The 21,871-nt window shown below is 45.2% G+C and overlaps 1 protein-coding gene across 1 annotated transcript in view; it reads right to left on the bottom strand.

The window, feature by feature from the left end:
- Window positions 1-705: 705 nt before the first annotated feature.
- STMN3 (stathmin 3) overlaps window positions 706-21,871 on the bottom strand; it is a 47,916-nt gene continuing 26,750 nt past the window's right edge. Inside the window, exons 3-5 of the mRNA XM_060771892.2 lie at window positions 16,123-16,298; window positions 13,298-13,489; window positions 706-11,327 (exon numbers count right to left, since the gene is read on the bottom strand). Coding sequence (XP_060627875.1) covers window positions 11,268-11,327; window positions 13,298-13,489; window positions 16,123-16,298 — 428 coding nt within the window. The 3' untranslated portion in view covers window positions 706-11,267. The remainder of the gene's footprint in view (window positions 11,328-13,297; window positions 13,490-16,122; window positions 16,299-21,871) is intronic.

The following is a 21,871-nucleotide window of genomic DNA, read 5'->3' as shown; positions in this document are numbered from 1 at the left end:
AACAAATTACAGGAAAAACAGGTCCTGTTTGGCATTTCCCATGACAGATAATTTGATTCATAACAATCAAAGCAGCAAGTACGCCAGCGGGAACATGAAGACTATTTGAAAATGATCTCTATGCAGACAGGCATGGAGAGTAGTTTCCAGTCCTGGTGCAGAAATGACACCAGTGGGAGGTGCAAAGAAGGGGTCCAAAATAGCCTGTGCCATTCGTGCCATTCTTTATCCTCCCCCTGTGTATCTTCCCAGAAAACAGTATTTGTTGGTGGGTTGTTGTGTGTTTTCCGGGCTGTATGGCCATGTTCCAGAAGCATTCTCTCCCAACATTTCACCTGCATCTATGGCACACATCCTCAGAGGTTGTGAGGACAGACCTCACAACCTCTGAGGATGCCTGCCATAGATGCAGGCGAGACGTCAGGAGAGAATGCTTCTGGAACATATCCATACAGCCTGGAAAACTCACAGCAACCCAGTGATTCCGGCCATGACAGCCTTTGACAACACAGTATTTGTTAGCTGAGAAAGATGTGATCACTTCTCACCGCTCTGTTTTTTGGATTCTTTTCACCCTGCCTTTTAGGATCTCCCCTCCCCTAAATATTTTGTGTACTTTTGCAAACCTTTTTGTTACCCCACGCTTGCAGATCCCACCCTGGTGCTGTTTTGGCCACATAAATAACACTATCCAGAGAACCGAGCTTGCTATACATATGGACTATTTTATTCATACCCCTTCTCCCCTGCTTTCCTTGCTCCACAAGTAAGCATACATTTCAATTCAGATGAAATCCAACAGTATTTTAAAACAGAGCAGTATATTCATGACACACCCATTCATTGCCACTAGTCAAACCCGTTCCTTGACTTCTCTGATCCACCTGATTATACAGCTCCGAAGAACTGCTTTTGCCCATCTTATCACATCAGTAATGTCACTGCTGGTGCAGACTTCTACCTACGAACACGCCTATTTCTTTATCTAATGCCATCAGCACACCCTGAGCTAATCCTTTCTTGAATACACTGACAAGGTGATGGGATTAAAGATTTGATGTCTCATTGCAGAATGAGCACCAAAGGTTGCCTAAGGGCCAGTCCATACATCCAAGTTCATAACCTGACACACGACAAAATAACCGTTTGTATGCCCACAGGCCAACCTCCCTTAAATGATGCCTTCCAAATATTTTGGATGAGAACTTCCATCAGATGGGCAGCGGCCAATAATAATGGGAACCCAAATCATCTGGAAGGTCTAGTTTGGGAAAATTTAGCACCAATCATCTTGGATCTAACATCACAGAATGTTTATGCCATCCAAAACAATGGTTGTAATGAGGCTGGTTCACCTTGCTCAAATACCGTAGAGCAGATATGGGTAACCAATGCCCCCTCCGAATGTTGCACAGGATCTCCACCTTTGATATTATGGATTATAATAATGCTTCTCAACCTTGGGTCCCCAGATGTTTTTGGCCTACAACTCCCAGAAATCCCAGCCAGTTTACCAGCTGTTAGGATTTCTGGGAATTGTAGGCCAAAAACATCTGGGGACCCCAGGCTGAGAACCACTGGATTATAAGAACTGGCCCCACCATGGCCAATGGAACTGACTCTTGAGAAGGTTTAGAGTTGCATCATCTTCCAGTGATGATTTATATTCATGTCTCCAGAAAATAAAGCACTATCTGAGTTGATGGCACAAAATCAAGGCCAATGGGGCCTCATTCAATACATAGAGTTGAACTGTTCAACAAGGGAGAACTAGGGTGAAGCAGCCATAGAAGGCAAGATTGGCTATAACAGGGTCAGGAAATGGAAGGAAGCCTCTACAGCAGTGGTTCTCAACCTGTGGATCCCCAGGTGTTTTGGCCTTCAACTCCCAGAAATCCCAGCCAGTTTACCAGGATTTCTGGGAGTTGGAGGTCCAAACATCTGGGGACCCACAGGTTGAGAACAACTACTCTACAGAGAGTAAGATACCATCGTATAATGGAAGCTCACCCTTGCCTTTTCTACTCTTAGAAAGGCCAGTCTGCACTATCCAGTCCATAAGATGCAAGTATCAGCCTCTTGTGGAATATTCCCCTCTCAACTGTACCTATTCCTACTTTCTTTCTAATTCCCAACTTGATTTCTCCTGACCTTTTTGGATCTGGGTTACACCCTAAAATCTCTGGTTCTCTTTTCAAGTGCAACATCTCAACTGCTCCAGCAAGGAATGTGCCTGAATGAGGTCTCAATGTTCAGGTTTGGTTCCAATTTTCTGATTTGAATATCCAAAGCAGTGGAAGCAGTATTTCTCAACTTGTGGGTCCTCAGGAATTATGACCCACAACTCCCAGAATGTGCCTGAATGAGGTCTCAATGTTCAGGTTTGGTTCCAATTTTCTGATTTGAATGTTCAAAGCAGTGGAAGCAGTATTCCTCAACTTGTGGGTCCTCAGGTATTTTGGCCTACAACTCCCAGAAATCCCGACAACTTTACCAGCTCTTACGATTTCTGGGAGTTGAAGGTCAAAACACCTGGGGACCCACAGGTCGAGAACCACTGAACAGAGCATCATTCAAGCATAGGAGCATTTACCCTCACCTGTACCTCAAGTGGTATAGCTCATAGACAAGTTTCTTCACCTCACCGAGAACTAGTCTTAGTACTACTTTTCTGCCTTAACCTCTGCTTGACTCTAAAAAATGCTTCCCATCTCACAATGGATAACTACTGGAAGGAATTGAGTGTTTTGAGCCTGTGCTCTTCAGCATAACATTTCCAGCTGTCATCAGCATAAGCATCATCATCAGTCATTGTCACCATACTAAAAAATGAAACAGAAAGTACAGCAAAAAAGTCTGTATTACACACCGAGCAAACACCCAGCACCACAGCAAGTAAAGACATTGTTTACATCTTGCAGTCGTTTTTTTTAGAGGTTCCGCCAAAAGACGGGAGCACCGGTGACCGCTTCCATTTCGTGCACACACAAACTCTTGGGATTTTTTTCTTCTTCTTTAAAATTTCCTTAAATAATTTTATTTAAACATTTCAAAACGTTATCGTTACTATAGTATGGATGAGATGGTTCTGCATTATACACAGGGTGATTATTATCTAAGATGGTGGCTATCTAGAAATGGCTACATCCGAATTCAGACCCGATCCGTCTTTCGTGACCTGTGGCTTTATCGCAACCCTGATGGACTCTTCGACCTGTTCCACCTTCCTTGAAATCACCTCAACGAAACATTGGTGGCCCTTCTCTTTGGATACAAAGCTTTCTCCTAATGCCCTTGCATGTATTTAAGTGGAAGGCAGGATTCATGCTGTGGAAGATGCCACCCGACTTTCCGTAAACTTTTGTCTGTATCTTCACTAGGCCAACTGGTTGTGTATTCATCTGCTTCCCTGATCCATCTCGAAACACTCCCTGAAAATCATTCTTTGAGCTTTCCTCTTTTAGCACAACATTTGCTCTCCTGCCCTGTAGCCCAAGACTATTTCAATTCCAGAAAACATACAATTTTACCACCAGTTGAATCTAAAAGGTTAACAGAAAAACATGATTGTGACATGACCAGCACTTAGACAACATCCCTTGTCTTTTAGGTGAAGCAGCCCCGAATCCCAAAGAGTACTAAAGCAGTTCACACACACACACAAAAACCCTCTTGCTACCAAAGTAGGCACAAAATATAGAGGAGAGGTAACAACTGGGTTGGGGATGATGGGGAGAGCATCCACAAAGTGACAACATCAAGCCTTGCCAAATGGGTCCCTACATCATACATCTCTTACCCTGAGGCATGAGAAGGCACGGCTGGGGCTTGACCACAAAGACCAGAATCGTGGTAGATTTAAGAGAAGGTAAAAGGAACTGTGAGAGACAGGGAGAGTCACTAGATCAATGTGGAGTCATGCCTACTCAAGATGCACATATCTGTATTTATCACTATGGAGACATTTTGGTGGCACATAATTTTGCCACTGTCCCTCATAGAGATCAAACAAAACCAGTGTGGACCTGCACCCAATATAGGTTGGATATAGTTAAGTCAGCTCAATCAAGGACTTACTGGGAGAATCATTGTCTCTCAACCTTCCAATACACATCTTAGAAATATGAAATAAGGGCCAGCTGATTATTGTAGACAACAGATTGATGAAAAGGATATCTGAGAAATAAATAGTTCCAATACCCAGGGCTATAGCCTTCCATACAGCCATCACAGTTCTCTGCTAGCCAACACAATACTAGCCAAATGATGAGAATTGGAAGAGTTGTCAAGGCAATGGACTCATTCTGTGCTAAGTTGGAGCACAAATGATTCCTTGATCTGGAGAACAAGCCCTATGAGGAGCGGCTTAAAGAGCTGGGCATGTTTAGCCTGAAGAGAAGACTGAGAGGAGACATGATAGCCATGTATAAATATGTGAGAGGAAGTCCTAGGGAGGAGGGAGTGAACTTGTTTTCTGCTTCCCCGGAGACTGGGACGCGGAACAATGGCTTCAAACTACAAGAAAGGAGATTCCACCTGAACATTAGGAAGAACTTCCTGACTGTGAGAGCCGTTCAGCAGTGGAACTCTCTGCCCCGGAGTGTGGTGGAGGCTCCTTATATGGAGACTTTTAAACAGAGGCTAGATGGCCATCTGTTTGGGGTGCTTTGAATGTAGAGATGAAGATAATATCAGTAGAGATGAAAGGAGATTCCATCTGAACATGAGGAAGAACTTCTTGACTGTGAGAGCTGTTCAGCAGTGGAACTCTCTGCCCCGGAGTTGTGGTAGAGGCTCCTTCTTTGGAAGCTTTTAAACAGAGGCTGGATGGCCATCTGTTGGGTGTGCTTTGAATGCAATTTTCCTGCTTCTTGGCAGAATGGGGTTGGACTCTCTCTACCAACTCTACGACTCTATGACTTGGGTAGGTGAAAAGATCCAAGCTGCTGAATGGGCTTGGTGACATATTAATAGGACTGAAGAAGTTATGAGTAAGGAAATGTTGCTGAGTTCAACAGATACCATTCTACATCTAAAGGACCTGGTACGTCATCTAAGAAAGCAGTGGTCCCACCACTTTCGCAGATTGCACTTCTTGAATCCTTTCCCTCTATAAAGCTAAGAAGATGAGCCACACATGTATCATAGGTAGCTCAGCACAGAGGTCTCTCTTGAGCTCTGCAGAAGGAATCCTTTCACCATCCAGAACATAGACAGTCTCTTCTGACTTCCAACAAAGCAAGGGTGAGACTAGTTAAGACTTGGATGGAAAACCATCAGGAAATCCTAGGGATCTCACCATCATCTCCTCCAGTCTCTTCTGACTTCCAACAAAGCAAGGGTGAGACTAGTTAAGACTTGGATGGAAAACCATCAGGAAATCCTAGGGATCTCACCATCATCTCCTCCAGTCTCTTCTGACTTCCAACAAAGCAAGGGTGAGACTAGTTAAGACTTGGATGGAAAACCATCAGGAAATCCTAGGGATCTCACCATCATCCCCTCCAGTCTCTTCTGACTTCCAACAAAGCAAGGGTGAGACTAGTTAAGGCTTGGATGGAAAACCATCAGGAAATCCTAGGGATCTCACCATCATCTCCTCCAGTCTCTTCTGACTTCCAACAAAGCAAGGGTGAGACTAGTTAAGACTTGGATGGAAAACCATCAGGAAATCCTAGGGATCTCACCATCATCTCCTCCAGTCTCTTCTGACTTCCAACAAAGCAAGGGTGAGACTAGTTAAGACTTGGATGGAAAACCATCAGGAAATCCTAGGGATCTCACCATCATCTCCTCCAGTCTCTTCTGACTTCCAACAAAGCAAGGGTGAGACTAGTTAAGACTTGGATGGAAAACCATCAGGAAATCCTAGGGATCTCACCATCATCTCCTCCAGTCTCTTCTGACTTCCAACAAAGCAAGGGTGAGACTAGTTAAGACTTGGATGGAAAACCATCAGGAAATCCTAGGGATCTCACCATCATCTCCTCCAGTCTCTTCTGACTTCCAACAAAGCAAGGGTGAGACTAGTTAAGACTTGGATGGAAAACCATCAGGAAATCCTAGAGATCTCACCATCATCTCCTCCAGTCTCTTCTGACTTCCAACAAAGCAAGGGTGAGACTAGTTAAGACTTGGATGGAAAACCATCAGGAAATCCTAGGGATCTCACCATCATCCCCTCCAGTCTCTTCTGACTTCCAACAAAGCAAGGGTGAGACTAGTTAAGGCTTGGATGGAAAACCATCAGGGATTCCTAGGGATCTCACCATCATCTCCTCCAGTCTCTTCTGACTTCCAACAAAGCAAGGGTGAGACTAGTTAAGACTTGGATGGAAAACCATCAGGAAATCCTAGGGATCTCACCATCATCTCCTCCAGTCTCTTCTGACTTCCAACAAAGCAAGGGTGAGACTAGTTAAGACTTGGATGGAAAACCATCAGGAAATCCTAGGGATCTCACCATCATCTCCTCCAGTCTCTTCTGACTTCCAACAAAGCAAGGGTGAGACTAGTTAAGGCTTGGATGGAAAACCATCAGGAAATCCTAGGGATCTCACCATCATCTCCTCCAGTCTCTTCTGACTTCCAACAAAGCAAGGGTGAGACTAGTTAAGACTTGGATGGAAAACCATCAGGAAATCCTAGGGATCTCACCATCATCTCCTCCAGTCTCTTCTGACTTCCAACAAAGCAAGGGTGAGACTAGTTAAGACTTGGATGGAAAACCATCAGGAAATCCTAGGGATCTCACCATCATCCCCTCCAGTCTCTTCTGACTTCCAACAAAGCAAGGGTGAGACTAGTTAAGGCTTGGATGGAAAACCAAGTAAAGCTAGGAAAGAAACATTCCCGAAGAGCCACCACTATCAGTCAAGAGTTGACCGTGCAAGGGTCTTACTCAATACACTTTCCTATGCAGGACCACCGGCAAAACCTGGATGTTAAACTGTGAAACATAATTTCCTAAGTAGTGCTTTGTGGGAAACTACAGGTCTCGTGGTTCCAACTGCCTTGAGTCGCCTATGGCCTGAGAAAGGCGGTATACACCGCTTTCCCAAGTGAGGCTGGTGGGGACGAGGAGCAGGGCCTTCTCAGTGGTGGCACCTCACCTGTGGAACTCACTCCTGGGGGAAATTAGGGCATCAACATCCCTCCTTTCCTTCAGGAGGAAGGTAAAGACGTGGTTGTGGGACCAGGCCTTCGAGCAATCTGCTAACTAGATAAGGACAACCATAATAAATAATACAAACACAATAAATAAATAAATAAATAAATAAATAAATAAAGGAAGAGGGGCCGACCAAGGGCAAGATGAATGGATGGCATCTTTGAAGTGACTGGATTGACCTTGAAGGAGCTGGGGGTAGTGACAGCCGACAGGGAGCTCTGGCGTGGGTTGGTCCATGAGGTCACAAAGAGTCGGAAACGACTGAACGAATGAACAACAACGTCGAAGGCTTTCATGGCCAGAATCACTGGGTTGTTGTAGGTTTTTTCGGGCTCCATGGCCATGTTCTAGAAGCTCACAACCTCTGAGGATGCTTGCCATAGATGCAGGTGAAACATCAGGAGAGAATGCTTCTAGAACATGGCCATACAGCCCGAGAAACCTACAACAACCCAGTAAATGGATGTGTATTATTTAAGGCCTTTTTATTGCATCGGAAACATAGGTACAGTAGAGTCGCACTTATCCAAACTTCGCTCATCCAACATTCTGTATTATCCAACGCAGTCTGCTTCCCACCTGGATCCACAGCTATTTGAATACATTGGGATGTTTTCATAGAATCATAGAATCAAAGAGTTGGAAGAGACCTCATGGGCCATCCAGTCCAACCCCATTCTGCCAAGAAGCAGGAATATTGCATTCAAATCACCCCTGACAGATGGCCATCCAGCCTCTGTTTAAAAGGTTCCAAAGAAGGAGCCTCCACCACACTCCAGGGCAGAGAGTTCCACTGCTGAACAGCTCTCACAGTCAGGAAGTTCTTCCTCATGTTCAGATGGAATCTCCTTTCTTGTAGTTTGAAGCCATGGTGCTAAATTCATAAATACAGTAATTACTACATAACATTATCATGTATTGAACGGCTTTTTCTGTCGATTTGTTATAAAACGTGATGTTTTGGTGCGTCATTCGTAAAATCATAATGTAATTTGATGTTGAATGGGCTTTTCCTTAATCCCTCCTTATTATCCAACATTTTCACTTTTCCAACATTCTGTCGGCCTGTTTATGTTGGATAAGAGAGACTCTACTGTACTGAGAGAATTTGAACCTGTGTTTGGGTTTTTGTTGTTGGTGTTGGTAGTGGTTCCCCCCCCCCCCCAAAACAAATGTAGTAATCTTAGAAATATCGAAATGTCTTGAATTTATATTGTGAATGAAAACTGTGTGATACTTGAAATAAGTCATCACATCCCTACTCAACCATGAAACCCATGGGCAAGTAAATCATTCAGTCTCTACCTTGGACAGATGCAAAACCAACTCTTCCCAAGCAAATCTTGTCAAGAAAACTCCAAGATAGGGTCACTCTACTATAGTATAACCTAAAGGCATGGAACAACAACAATATCCATAACTGATATTCTTTTTGTTGGGTTTCTTGAAATAGAATAGCCTTAGAAACAATGGCAGGCTTCATCTTTATAGTTCAAACCATTGTTTTGTTTAATTTTCATCAGTTCACCAAATATTCCAATTTTCAGCTTTTGTGGACACACCCTGTTTTGCTATAGTTTGTATTCTTTTATTTTTTAGGGTTGAAAAAAATAAAGATTGGCTGCTGGCACAGCAGATGGTCCCATGCTGTCCAAATGCCCAAAGATCATCTCCCAAATAAGTTACTCTGCTCCCAACTCAGGAATGGAAAACATAATGTTGGTGGACAGGAAAAGAGATTTAAACATGGGCTTAAAGCTAACCTTAAAAAATGTGGCATAGACACTGAGAACTGGGAAGCCCTGGTCCTTGAGCGCTCTTACTGGAGGCCAGCTGTGACCAGCAGTGCTGTGGAATTTAAAGAGTTACGAATGGAGGGCAAAAGGGAGAAACGTGCCAAGAGGAAAGCATGTCAAGCCAACCCTGACCTGAACCATCTTCAATCTGGAATCCGATGCCCTCATTGCGGGTCAAGAATAGGTCTCCACGGTCACCTACGGACCTACCACCAAGACACTGCATGTGGAGGGCCATCATATTCAGACAACGACAAATCGCCTAAGTAAATAAGGTGCCATGTATGTAATTTGACATTTAAAGGTGAATACTTTTCAAATTAAATTTAATAAATGGTAAATCAGCTTAAACTGTTTTCAAGTTGTCAAGGATTCTGTTCTGAACGCCATTGCCAATGATCTATACAGCTGATCCCACAACCAATTCCTGGGAGAAATTACCATTGTTCAAATTTTTCATTGCTTTTGGACTTTGCATCTTCACAAAGCAGACATACCTCACACCTAGCTCCAGCAGACAAGAGTCCTTTGCCTCACCCTGGTCATTCCACAGACATATAAACCCATTTTCCTACTTCCAACAGACCTCACTACCTCTGAGGATGCTTGCCATAGATGCAGGCAAAACATCAGGAGAAAATGCCTCTAGAACATGGCCATTTAGCCCAGAAAAACCTACAACAACCCAGACATACCTCTCTTTCATGCCTATTAGAATCATAGAATCAAAGAGTTGGAAGAGACCTCGTGGGCCATCCAGTCCAACCCCCTGCCAAGAAGCAGGAATATTGCATTCAAATCACCCCTGACAGATGGCCATCCAGCCTCTGTTCAAAAGCTTCCAAAGAAGGAGCCTCCACCACACTCCGGGGCAGAGAGTTCCACTGCTGAACGGCTCTCACAGTCAGGAAGTTCTTCCTCATGTTCAGATGGAATCTCCTCTCTTGTAGTTTGAAGCCATTGTTCTGTGTCCTAGTCTCCAAGGAAGCAGAAAACAAGCTTGCTCCCTCCTCCCTGTGGCTTCCTCTCACATATTTATACATGGCTGTCATGTCTCCTCTCAGCCTTCTCTTATTCAGGCTAAACATGCCCAGCTCCTTAAGCCGCTCCTCATAGGGCTTGTTCTATTATTATGGGAACTATCAGAGACAGTTAAAGAGGTCAACAAACACAAAGAAAGCTAAGCCCGAGGACTACCACTCAGATGCAACTCAAGTTCCTTCTAGCCTTTGGGGGAAGATGCATTTTACAATTGCAAAAACTGACATTGTTGTGCTAAAATTACGCAATGGGTTTTTCTCATTGTGAAGCCACACACCTTTCTCTGTTGTGAGTGACCAATTAAAAAGCTAGGATTAGAAATTATACCTTTTGTTAACTGGGTTTGATCACATGCTTGATTTTCAGAGTGAGTTGTCTTCTGAAAACGAAACCTCATGCAGGGATGATTAGATCTGAGGCCAAACAAGGCAGGGTAGCAAATGTTGTCTAGTGTGCTTTTCCTTTGTGTCTTTCTCCTAGCTCCGGGCCGCTAAGGGAATCCACCATCACCTCCAAACCAGTCAACCTACAACCAACACTAATATAAGAGACACTTTCTACCCAAATCCACCCCCCATCCCACCCGCTTCTCTGCTTCTCCAGAAAGCCACGAACCTCTTTGTGTTCATAGCAAGGTAGTCGACCTAAACATGGCCCTGAACTACAGTCATAGAGAGACTCAGTTGCCTGCAAATATAACCATTGCTCTCTGTTTGCACTCCAAAAACATCGATGTATGCCTCAAAAGAAAAACCCACCGGGTGATGTGTGAAACCGTCCCTGTTGCCTTTCTCGACAAGGAAAGAGTCCCCTTTGTCCGATCCCACATTGTTACTTGGCTTGGGACAAATAGCAGGAGTGGTGAATGGTTCATAGAGAACGACACTGCGGAATGCATTCGGTGCATCGCCTTAATTATTGTGCATTCGTATGAAGCTTTCCCCTTTTTCATTTCTGAAGAAGAGCCCAAAGAGAAGCTGGTTGATGGATTCTATATTTAATGGGTGTGTCTGTGAACTAGTTGCTATTCTGCTGAGAGGTCCCTATGAAACCCCATAAGTTAAGGAGACAGGGAGGGAAGAGAAAGAGGGAGAGAGATGGAGCTCGGGACACCGGAGGGAAGGAGGGAGGGGAAGGGGAAGGGAATGGCAATGGAGAAATCAGATGTCGCCTCGTCTAGATTAAAAAAAAAAAAAGAAGGTGTTGGGGTTTGTTTGTTAGTTATTAGGAAGCAGGTGCTAGTTGTATAGAAAAGCCCTTTATCCGGAAATCTCTTCCCGCTGCTCCTTGTTCCTGCGCACCTCGGCTCCATGCAGTTCCTGAAAGACACAGAAATGGGAACATTAAAGGTAAAGGTAAAAGTTTCCCCTGACATTAAGTCTAGTTGTGTCCGACTCTAGGGGTTGGTGCTCATCTCCATTTCTAAGCCAAAGAGCTGACTCCAACGGTGATTCCCACCCTTCCTGTATGGAAAGACCAAGGAATTGCTGGTGGCTTGGTGAACTACCCAATTAATACCCACAATCCTGGTCCAAGTGGGGGCAATTGCTTCTTTCGTATGAAATATGTCTGGATACAAGACGACATGTTTAGCCTGCAGAAGAGAATGCTGAGAGGAGACATGATGACCATGTATCAAGATATGTGGGGAAGTCATAGGAAGGAGGGAGCAAGCTTGTTTTCCATTGCCGTGGAGAGTAGGACGTGGAACAATGGCTTCAAACTACAGGAAAGGAGATTCCACCTGAACATGAGGAAGAATTTCCTAACTGTGAGAGCTGTTCAGCAGAGGAACTCTCTGCCCTTGAGTGTGGTGGAAGCTCCTTCCTTAGAGGCTTTTAAACAGAGCCTGGATGGCCATATGTTGGGGTGTGTTCTGAATGCGATTTTCCAGCTTCTTGGCAGGGGGTCAGACTGGATGACCCACAAAGTCTCTTCCAACTTGGACTCTATGATTCTATTCCATCTTCTAGAAATCAGTCAATGCCAGAAGATACTATTATCTTGTAGCATCCTAAAAGCTAACAGATTCATCACACCAAAGATAAAATCAAATGTGACAGTGATGAATCTCTTCTGAGTAATTTAATTATTTAATATTATTTAATTCCAACAAAATTATCTTTCTCTTCTTCTCCTCCCCCCTTTTTAAAATGCTAGATGGCATTATTGCACTATAATATTACCACGAGACCAGCTCAACACCCCCCCCCCATTTTTTTTAAAAAGGGAGGGGGAGAAACCATGGCAAACAGCACCTGCGACGTCGCAAGTGGCGCCACCTATATGTAGAACTGTAAGTTGCAGGATTTGAACTGTTGTATCATGCCTGATTTTGCCTTTTTACCCTGTAAATGTATAGTTGGATTGATTGGTTATTTATAGCTGTCAATCAATGTTGCTTGCACCAGTTGAATCGCTCCTCCTGCTCAATTGTTTGAACCCCACCTCTTCCTAGAGAGCAGGACAGTATTTCCTTTTCCATTCCACCATCAAACTTTCTATCAGATGGACGTGAGAGAGAGACTTGGCACTGAAGTCCTTGATTAAGTTACCTCTCAGCACCAATTCTGAGGGCCTTACCCTTGAGACTTATGCTTCATGTTCAGATCAACCTGGACGACGTTGAGAAGTCTCAAGCACCTTCAAACCAGTTCTTTGGCACCAGAGGAAGGCTTTGTGCCTTCAAAATATAGGCCATTGGAATTGGGGTTGTGATTATTCCGATATTCACAGCCATTGAGAAAGAGGGACCTGGAAAAGCTTCTCAGCTACAAAACTCCTTGGACCCAAGACAACCAGAGACTGTAATGTATATTTTCCTTTACCCCCTTGAAACTTCCAGCTTATTGCCTTAAAGGGATAACTCTTTGTGAACAATAAAACCTATTTTGAGTTATCTACAGTGTTTTGGTCCTTGGGAGTTCCAGTTTTCCTAAAGGAGGGCAAGAAGCAATCCCCTGGGGGAAAGATGTCACGTCCATGCCTCTTTCACTAAGAGTTACAGCCCCAAGGCGTAACGGCACAGCACCCAAAATAATGGAGATGACAAATAAGTGGTAAAACTCAGCAATATCCAGAAAGGGATATTATTTGAAGTAACACTTGCTTAGACTCATCTGAAAGAGCCTCCAGTTTGTCGGGAACTAGTGAAAGTGCCCAACAATGATGGCTTGTGATTACATGTCTCACCCATGATAGGAACTGAGCTGGCGTGTTTGCCGTATCATGGGTGACGCCGGGAATGTGTCCTGCCAAGATTAAATGGAAGTGAATTCCTAGGGCTTGCCTTCTCACGGAGTCGCTCTCTCAAGGCAGCTAGGTGAGCTTCGCGGATCTCCTTGCTCAGCTCCATCTTGTAGTTGAGCTTCTCCTCAGCCAGCCGGCTGAAGTTGTTGTTCTCTTCCAAGGCCTTGTGCAGCACCTCCCGCTCGTGCTCTCGCTTCTCCGCCAGTTGCTTCAGCACTTGGGCCTCCTGGCTCTACAATGAAACCAGTAGAACAGATCGCGTTATTATCATGGGCCTGGACTCAAGACGTAGAACTTGAATCTGAGGACAACTTTTTGGGCACATCTACAGTGACCACTTAGCTCGTTTCTGAGCTAGAATAGTATAAATTGGACACACCATGTTTTGCTGTAGTTTTTATTCTTTTTTTTAGGGTTGAAAAAAATAAAGATTGGATGCTGACATGGCAGGAAAAGAGATTTAAAGTTGGACTTAAAGGTAACCTTAAAAACTGTGGCATAGACACCAAGAACTGGGAAGCCCTGGCCCTTGAGCACTCTAAGTAGAAGTCAGCTGTGACCAGCAGTGCTGTGGAATTTGAAATGGATTGCAGAAATGGATGAGTCATAATCATGTGAGATGTATGATCAGAGGTTGCATCATTCATTTGTCCCTTAGTGATGGCATGCCACCAGGTGGCTATAAAAGGAGAGTGGAATACTCACTCTTTCTCTCTTTGTATGATCTCTCTTTGTGATCTTTGTGTACCTTCAGTACCTATGACTATCTTGTTGTATGTCACTACTGAGTGAATCTCGTCGTGTAAGTACAAGCCTGATTGTGGATTGATGTATCCTGAACTGTACTGATGTAAATAGTGGACCTACTGAAGATTAAAGCCTCCCATTTAGGATGAGCAGCGGAATCTGTGAGTTTATTAAACAGTATGCAGGAAAAAGGTCAGAAGTAACAATTATACTCTGCTGAAAAACTGGTTATCTATACTCTGTTGAGAATGGACTCTGCTACCTTTGCTTGTACTGTCGTGTTTGTCCAGTATGCAGTATTTCATGATTGGAAAACTATAAGTCACATACCAGCATCCCATGACAAATACAACCAAAATATGCACGTGCACATCAGCAGAGCGCTTCAGATGTCTACAAAACTATTTGTATTTTGCAGAGGTGACATCACCCTGCAATGTGGTTTACATGTCAGTGCACTGATATGCATCAAGGTCTTCCTTTCAGACTTTCACCCAACGTTGGTTGTCTCGGTTTAAATAGCTGCAGTGCATTTTTGCAACCTGTGATACATAACCACTGCACTTTGAAGCTATCTCCGAGCTGCATTAAATGATCAGTGTAGATGGGTCCACTGTTGAAGGACAGCATTGACCTATCAGAGAAAGCAGCTGAGGAAATGGCACAAGTCCATGGACCCAGCAGAGACAGTCAATGAATCTCCTTTCAAAAAAAACCAGGAAGACCACTCTTAATTAAGTATAAGCAAAAGTTTGCCTTCGCCACCTCTCACATTGGAAACAATTGTCTTCTTTCCAGCTAGTGTGTCTATTGTGTGCAGAGCTGTCCTATTCATGACTCATGTGACCTCAGACTGTCTGTTGACTCTGCTTGATTCTTTGGATCAGTTGATGAACCCTGGCTTTTTTTTTCCAGAACTGGGACCTCCTCTGATCACACCTTCAAAAGAAAACCCTGCAAAACCGGTTAACTAGAATTTTGGAAACATTCTGTTCTCAATAGGGTTCATGGCATTTTGTTAGACAAGGAGCACTCAGAGGTGGTTTGGCCAGTTCTTTCCTCTGAAATATACCCTATAGGACCAGGTATGGGCAAGCTTCGGCCCTCCTGGTGTTTTGGACTTCAACTCCCACAATTCCTAAAAGGCTACTGTTAGGATCTAGTGTCTAGATCCAGGGAAGTCATGCTACCCCTCTATTCTGCCTTGGTTAGACCACACCTGGAATATTGTGTCCAATTCTGGGAATCACAATTCAAGAGCGATATTGACAAGCTGGAATGTGTCCGGAGGAAGGCAACTAAAATGATCAAGGGTCTGGAGAACAAGCCCTATGAGGTTTGGCTTAAAGAGCTGGGCATGTTCAGCTTGAAGAAGAGAAGGCTGAGAGGAGACATCATAGCCATGTATAAATATGTGAGAGGAAGTCATAGGGAGGAGGGAGCAAGCTTGTTCTCTGCTGCCCTGGAAACTAGTTTTGGAAAAAGGGGTGTGGGCAAGGGAAAGAAAGGAGAAGAAACGCTCTGGGAGGGGAAGCAATGGGACAACTGCTTCAAATTACAAGAAAGGAGATTCCATTTGAACATTAGGAAGAACTTCCAGACTGTGAGAGCTGTTCAGCAGTGGAACTCTCTGCCCCGGAGTGTGATAGAGGCTCCTTCTTTGGAAGCTTTTAAACAGAAGCTGGATGGCCATCTGTCGGGGGTGCTTTGAATGCAATTTTCTTGCTTCCTCACAGAGGGTTGGACTGGATGGCCCATGAGGTCTCTTCCAACTCTAGGATTCTATGATTCTAAGTCCAAAACACCTGGAGGCCCCAAGTTTGTCCATGCCTCTGCTATAAGACCAGGTATGTGTTGGCAGTCTCACCTCCAAGTACTAACCAGGGTTGAGCCTGTTTCGCTTCCAAGATCAAACAGAATCTGGCGCATTTAGGGATGTGGGAATATGGGCTGATTGCCCTCCAAACCATGGAAGAGTGACAGCCCTCTTTCCCCCTTCTGCCACATGAGACTTCAGCCTTAGCAGAGGTTCAGGCCAAGGTGGGTCTCAGACCGCCCAGCTGGTCATTCCTGGACAAGCAACCCAGTCATTCCTGGACAACCAACCACCTGCCTTACCTTCCTCCTCTCCTCGGCGGCCTCCAGCCTCTTCTGCAGCTCCTCCAGGGAGAGGTCCCTCTTCTTGGGGGGAGAGGAGAGGACGGGGCTCTCCGGGGAGAGATCCGAAGGGGACTTCAGGATCACCTCAAAGCTCTGGCCGGAAGCCCTCTTGTCCAGCTGCTTCACCTCCATATCTGAGTTGGAGAAGCACAGGAACCAACGTGAAACCACAGCATCAGAAATATCAGTCTACTTTTTCTGTAACATTATAAATATTAGCTGTTGGAAAAGTATAAATGGATTCCCAGGAGCAGTGCAGGAGAATTTCCTGCCCAGTTCTATTGAAACCATAAAAATAAACAAAATCTTGCTACCAGTATTAAAAAACTCTAAAATCATAACAGTAAATAAATAAATCAAAAACAGGGGAACTCCATGCAAAAAACAATCAGGGATAGGGTTGTTGTAGGTTTTTTCGGGCTATATGGCCATGTTCTAGAGGCATTCTCTCCTGACGTTTCGCCTGCATCTATGGCAAGCATCCTCAGAGGTAGTGAGGTCTCTGAGGATGCTTGCCATAGATGCAGGTGAAACGTCAGGAGAGAATGCCACTTGAACATGGCCATATAGCCCGAAAAAACCTACAACAACACAGTGATTCCGGCCATGAAAGCCTTCGACAATACAATCAGGGACAACTAATCACTTCTCAACAAAGGATTCCCTCAGGCAGTAACAAGCCAGACCTTGAAACTGCTAGGCTATTAAATGCTAATCAAGTTGGCCAATTGCAACATTCACACTTGCCTCCAGCAGACAAGAGTTCTTTCTCCCACACTAGATATTACACAGATATATAAACCCCATTTTTCCTAGTTTCCAACAGACCTCATAACCTCTGAGGATGCCTGCCATAGATGTAGGTGAAACATCAGGAAAGAGTGCCTCTGGAACATGGCTATACAGACCAAAGAATTTACAATAACCCAAGTGAAGATTTGACACCAAAAATATCGTAGTTTCAGCTTTTTCCTGCCGATTTGTCTTCTACTGCTCTAAAGACTAAGGCCCATCTACACAGCCATATAAAATCAAGGTTATCTGCTTTGAACTGGATTGTATGGCAGTGCAGACTCTGAGCCCTTCCACACAGCCATATAACCCAGAATATCAAGTCAGATAATCCACAATATCTGCTTTGAACTGGTTTATTTGAGTCCACACTGCCATATAATCCAGTTCAATGTGGATTTTATATAGCTGTGTGGAAGGGGCCTTTGTGGTTTTTAACTCTGAATATGTTTTAATGGATTTTAACTGTGAATTTTTAATAATGTTTATGTTTAATTCTATTTTAATGCTTGCAGATTTGTATATTTCAAATTGTATGCTAATGTTTTTATGCTGAACCTCCTTCAGGAGAGATAAAGCAGGCTAGAAAGAAGGAGGAGGAGGAGGAGAGGAAGAGGAGGAGGAGGAGAGGAGGAGAGGAAGAGGAGGAGGAGGAGAGGAAGAGGAGGAGGAGGAGGAGGAGAGGAAGAAGAAGAGGAGGAGGAGGAGAGGAAGAGGAGGAGAGGAAGAGGAGGAGGAGGAGAGGAAGAAGAGGAGGAGGAGGAGAGGAAGAAGAGGAGGAGGAGAGGAAGAGGAGGAGGAGGAGAGGAAGAGGAGGAGGAGGAGAGGAAGAGGAGGAGGAGAGGAAGAGCAGGAAGAGGAGAGGAAGAGGAGGAGGAGGAGGAGAGGAAGAAGAAGAGGAGGAGGAGGAGAGGAAGAGGAGGAGAGGAAGAGGAGGAGGAGGAGGAGGAGAGGAAGAAGAGGAGGAGGAGGAGAGGAAGAAGAGGAGGAGGAGGAGAGGAAGAGGAGGAGGAGGAGAGGAAGAGGAGGAGGAGGAGAGGAAGAGGAGGAGGAGGAGGAGAGGAAGAAGAAGAGGAGGAGGAGGAGAGGAAGAGGAGGAGAGGAAGAGGAGGAGGAGGAGGAGAGGAGGAGAGGAAGAGGAGGAGGAGGAGAGGAAGAGGAGGAGAGGAAGAGGAGGAGGAGAAGGAGGAGGAGGAAAAGGAGAGGAAGAGGAGGAGGAGGAGAGGAAGAGGAGGAGGAGGAGAGGAAGAGGAGGAGGAGGAGGAGAGGAAGAGGAGGAGGAGGAGGAGAGGAAGAGGAGGAGGAGGAGAGGAAGAGGAGGAGGAGGAGGAGGAGGAGAGGAAGAGGAGGAGAGGAAGAGGAGGAGAGGAAGAGGAGGAGGAGGAGAGAGGAGAGGAAGAAGAGGAGGAGGAGAGGAAGAGGAGGAGGAGGAGGAGGAGGAGAGGAAGAGGAGGAGGAGGAGGAGAGGAAGAGGAGGAGGAGGAGAGGAAGAGGAGGAGAGGAAGAGGAGGAGAAGGAGGAGGAGGAAAAGGAGAGGAAGAGGAGGAGGAGAGGAAGAGGAGGAGGAGGAGAAGAAGAGGAGGAGGAGGAGGAGAGGAAGAGGAGGAGGAGGAGGAGGAGAGGAAGAGGAGGAGAAGGAGGAGGAGGAAAAGGAGAGGAAGAGGAGGAGGAGAGGAAGAGGAGGAGGAGGAGAGGAAGAGGAGGAGGAGGAGGAGGAGGAGAGGAAGAGGAGGAGGAGGAGAGGAAGAGGAGGAGGAGGAGAGGAGGAGGAGGAGGAAGAGAGGAAGAGGAGGAGGAGAGGAGGAGGAGGAGGAGAGGAAGAGGAGGAGAGGAAGAGGAGGAGGAGGAGAGAGGAGAGGAAGAGGAGGAGGAGGAGAGGAAGAGGAGGAGGAGGAGGAGGCTAGTTGATGTTGCAATCCCGGGTGACAGCCAAACTGATGAGAAGCAACTGGAAAAGCTGACATGATATGAGGATTTAAAGATCGAACTGCAAAGACTCTGGTACAAGCCAGTAGTGGTGGTCCCAGTGGTGATCAGCACACTGGGTGCAGTGACTAAAGACCTTGGCCTGCACTTAAAAACAATTTGCGCTGACAAAATCACCATCTGTCAGCTGCAAAGGGCCACCCTACTCAGATCTGCATGCATTATTCACCAATACATCCCACAGTCCTAGATGCTTGGGATGTGTCTGACGTGTGATTGAATACAAAAGCCAGCAGAGTGATCTTGTTTGCTATGCACTAATCGTGTATCAAATAATAATAATAATGTGGATTATTTACTTTGATAACCTAGATTATATGGCAGTGTAGAAGGGGCCTAAGACACGATGGAGCAATGGATTCAAATGGCAGGAAAAGAGATCCCACCTAAACATTAGGGGGCGAAGTTTCCTGATGGTAAAACTGTGGAGTTGACTGGAGTCTCCTTCTCTGGATGGGCATCTGTCAGGAGTGCTTTGACTGTGAATACTTGCATAGCAGAATGGGGTTGAAGTTATTAAGAGGTGAGAGTCCTTCAGTATGTTGATGATAGCAACCCTTCTCCTTTTCAGCAGGGACAGCTGGGGCTTTGCAAGGTCTGGACCGCAGCCTGGATGCCGTAATACATTGGATGAGGGCCGACACACTAAAGCTGAATCCTGTTAAGTTGGAGGCCCAGTGGACTAGCATGGTAGATTGCAGCCCAAGAGTGTGCCAAGCTCCCCGCGTACACACTGCTTTATTACAGTCAGCAGACCATGAAAGCAGCGTGTTAAATACATTTTAAGACAGGGCCTTGAGGCATTCAGGTCGACGCTATGCAAATAAATCCGGTTAAGCCAAATCTATAGATTTAAAAATGGAATATACTCAATCAGATAGGCAAGGATAATCTGTTTAGAACAGCCAGGTTTTATAATTTTGCCATGTTTAAAGTGAGCAATTTGTCAGACTACTGGAGCAGAATAACCATAAGATATTCAGGAAACACTGCATGATGGAGTATGCAAGATCTCCCTTGTCGCATAGACAAAACTACAAGGGAAAAGTATATGTGATGTGCTTCTGATTTAATGACTCTCACAGGGGCAGTGATTCTTATCCAGAGTTTTGCTGAAACAAGCTCTTGTTGGAGCACCTTGAAACTCTTAGGAAGCAATGTCTACGAACCTCTGCTTGGGTCTGTGGGTAAGAGATAGGAGGGAGATAAGCCTCCAAAAGCCTTCATCCATGGTGATTGTCAGAAAGTCAATGATGTCTTGGACACCAGGAGTTGGGGTAAAGCATTCGGCGACAGCAGAGCCAGAACTGGATACAGTAAATCCTGTTGGAAATAGCAACCTTCCAAGCCTCCACTAACTTAATGTAATGTTGAAGTCTTTCATGGCCGGAATCACTGGGTTATTGTAAGTTTTTCGGGCTGTATGACTGTGTTCTAGAAGCATTCTCTCCTGACATTTTATCTGCATCTGTAGCAAGCATCCTCTGAGGTTGTGAGGTCTGTTGGGAACTAGGAAAATTGGGTTTATATATCTGTGGAAGGTCCAGGGTGGGAGAAAGAACTCTTGTATGTTGGAGGGAGGTGCTGGAGTTCAGCCTGTGATTGTGTTTCAGGATCAGGGTCACTCTGGACCGTGCCCTGACCTACAAGAAGCACTGCCTGAATATCAAGCAAAATGTGGGTGCTAGAAACAATATCATACGAAAGCTGACTGGCACAACCTGGGGATCACAACCAGACACAGTGAAGACATCTGCCCTTGCGCTATGCTACTCTGCTGCTGAGTATGCATGCCCAGTGTGGAACACATCTCACCACACTAAAACAGTGGGTGTGGCTCTTAATGAGACATGCCGCATTATCACAGGGTGTCTGTGCCCCACACCACTGGAGAAATTACACTGCTTAGCCGGTATTGCATCACCTGACATCCGCCGGGAAGTAGTAGCCAATAGTGAAAGGACCAAGGCAGAAACATCTCCAGCTCATCCCTTGTTTGGGTATCAGCCAGCACGTCAATGACTTAAATCAAGAAATAGTTTTCTAAGATCTACAGAGACATTCGCTGGAACACCTCAGCAAGTGGGAGTCCAAAAGTGGCAGGCTCAAACCCAGAGCCTCAATCAATGGCTGATACCCAATGAGAGACTCCCCCCTGGGCACACAGAAAACTGGGTGACTTGGAAGGCGCTGAACAGATTGCGCTCTTCTACCACGAGATGCAGAGCCAACCTTCAAAAATGGGGCCACAAAGTGGAATCCACGACATGCGAGTGTAGAGAAGAGCAAACTACAGACCACCTGCTGCAATGCAACCTGAGCCCTGCCACATGCACAATGGAGGACTTCCTTGTGGCAACACCAGAGGCACTCCAAGTGGCCAGATACTGGTCAAAGGACATTTAATCAACTACCAAGCTTGCAAACTCTGTGTCTTTTGTATGTTTGTTTGTTTGTTCTGTCAAAAATGTAATAGAACTGTTCGGTTGCCTGACACGATAAATAAATAGGATCAGGGTGCTTTGGATGTGGGAAGTGATGCCAATGAATTTCAAGATGGCAATGGTTTGGTCAATGATGATGCAGAGAAGGACCAGGAGACTCCTGTGCAAAGTGTAGTTTCCCATGAGAATGTCCCTGAAAGGTGTGGGGATGATGGTGTACTCCCTGAATTGTTACCAGAGAGTTCTCAGGATTTGGGGCTTGAAAACAACTGGGCACCTGGGCCAGCTGCAAAACTTAGTGAGCAAATAGATAGGAGGCAGGAGATTAGTCAAAACAGGCAGACCGAACAGTGCCTTCGGCGGTCTGCCAGAATCCGACAGAAAAATATAAGGGAATCTCAATTAAAGCGAAACCAATTTTTGAGTGCATGGAATAGCTTAACGAGGGGATAAAAGTTCCAAGTAGGGGAAATATAATTAGATGA

This window comes from Anolis sagrei, chromosome 4 (genome assembly GCF_037176765.1).
Source record: "Anolis sagrei isolate rAnoSag1 chromosome 4, rAnoSag1.mat, whole genome shotgun sequence".
Taxonomy (NCBI): domain Eukaryota; kingdom Metazoa; phylum Chordata; class Lepidosauria; order Squamata; family Dactyloidae; genus Anolis; species Anolis sagrei.
The sequence above is the reverse complement of the archived record's forward strand: the minus strand, read 5'-3'. Positions and strand labels throughout refer to the sequence as shown.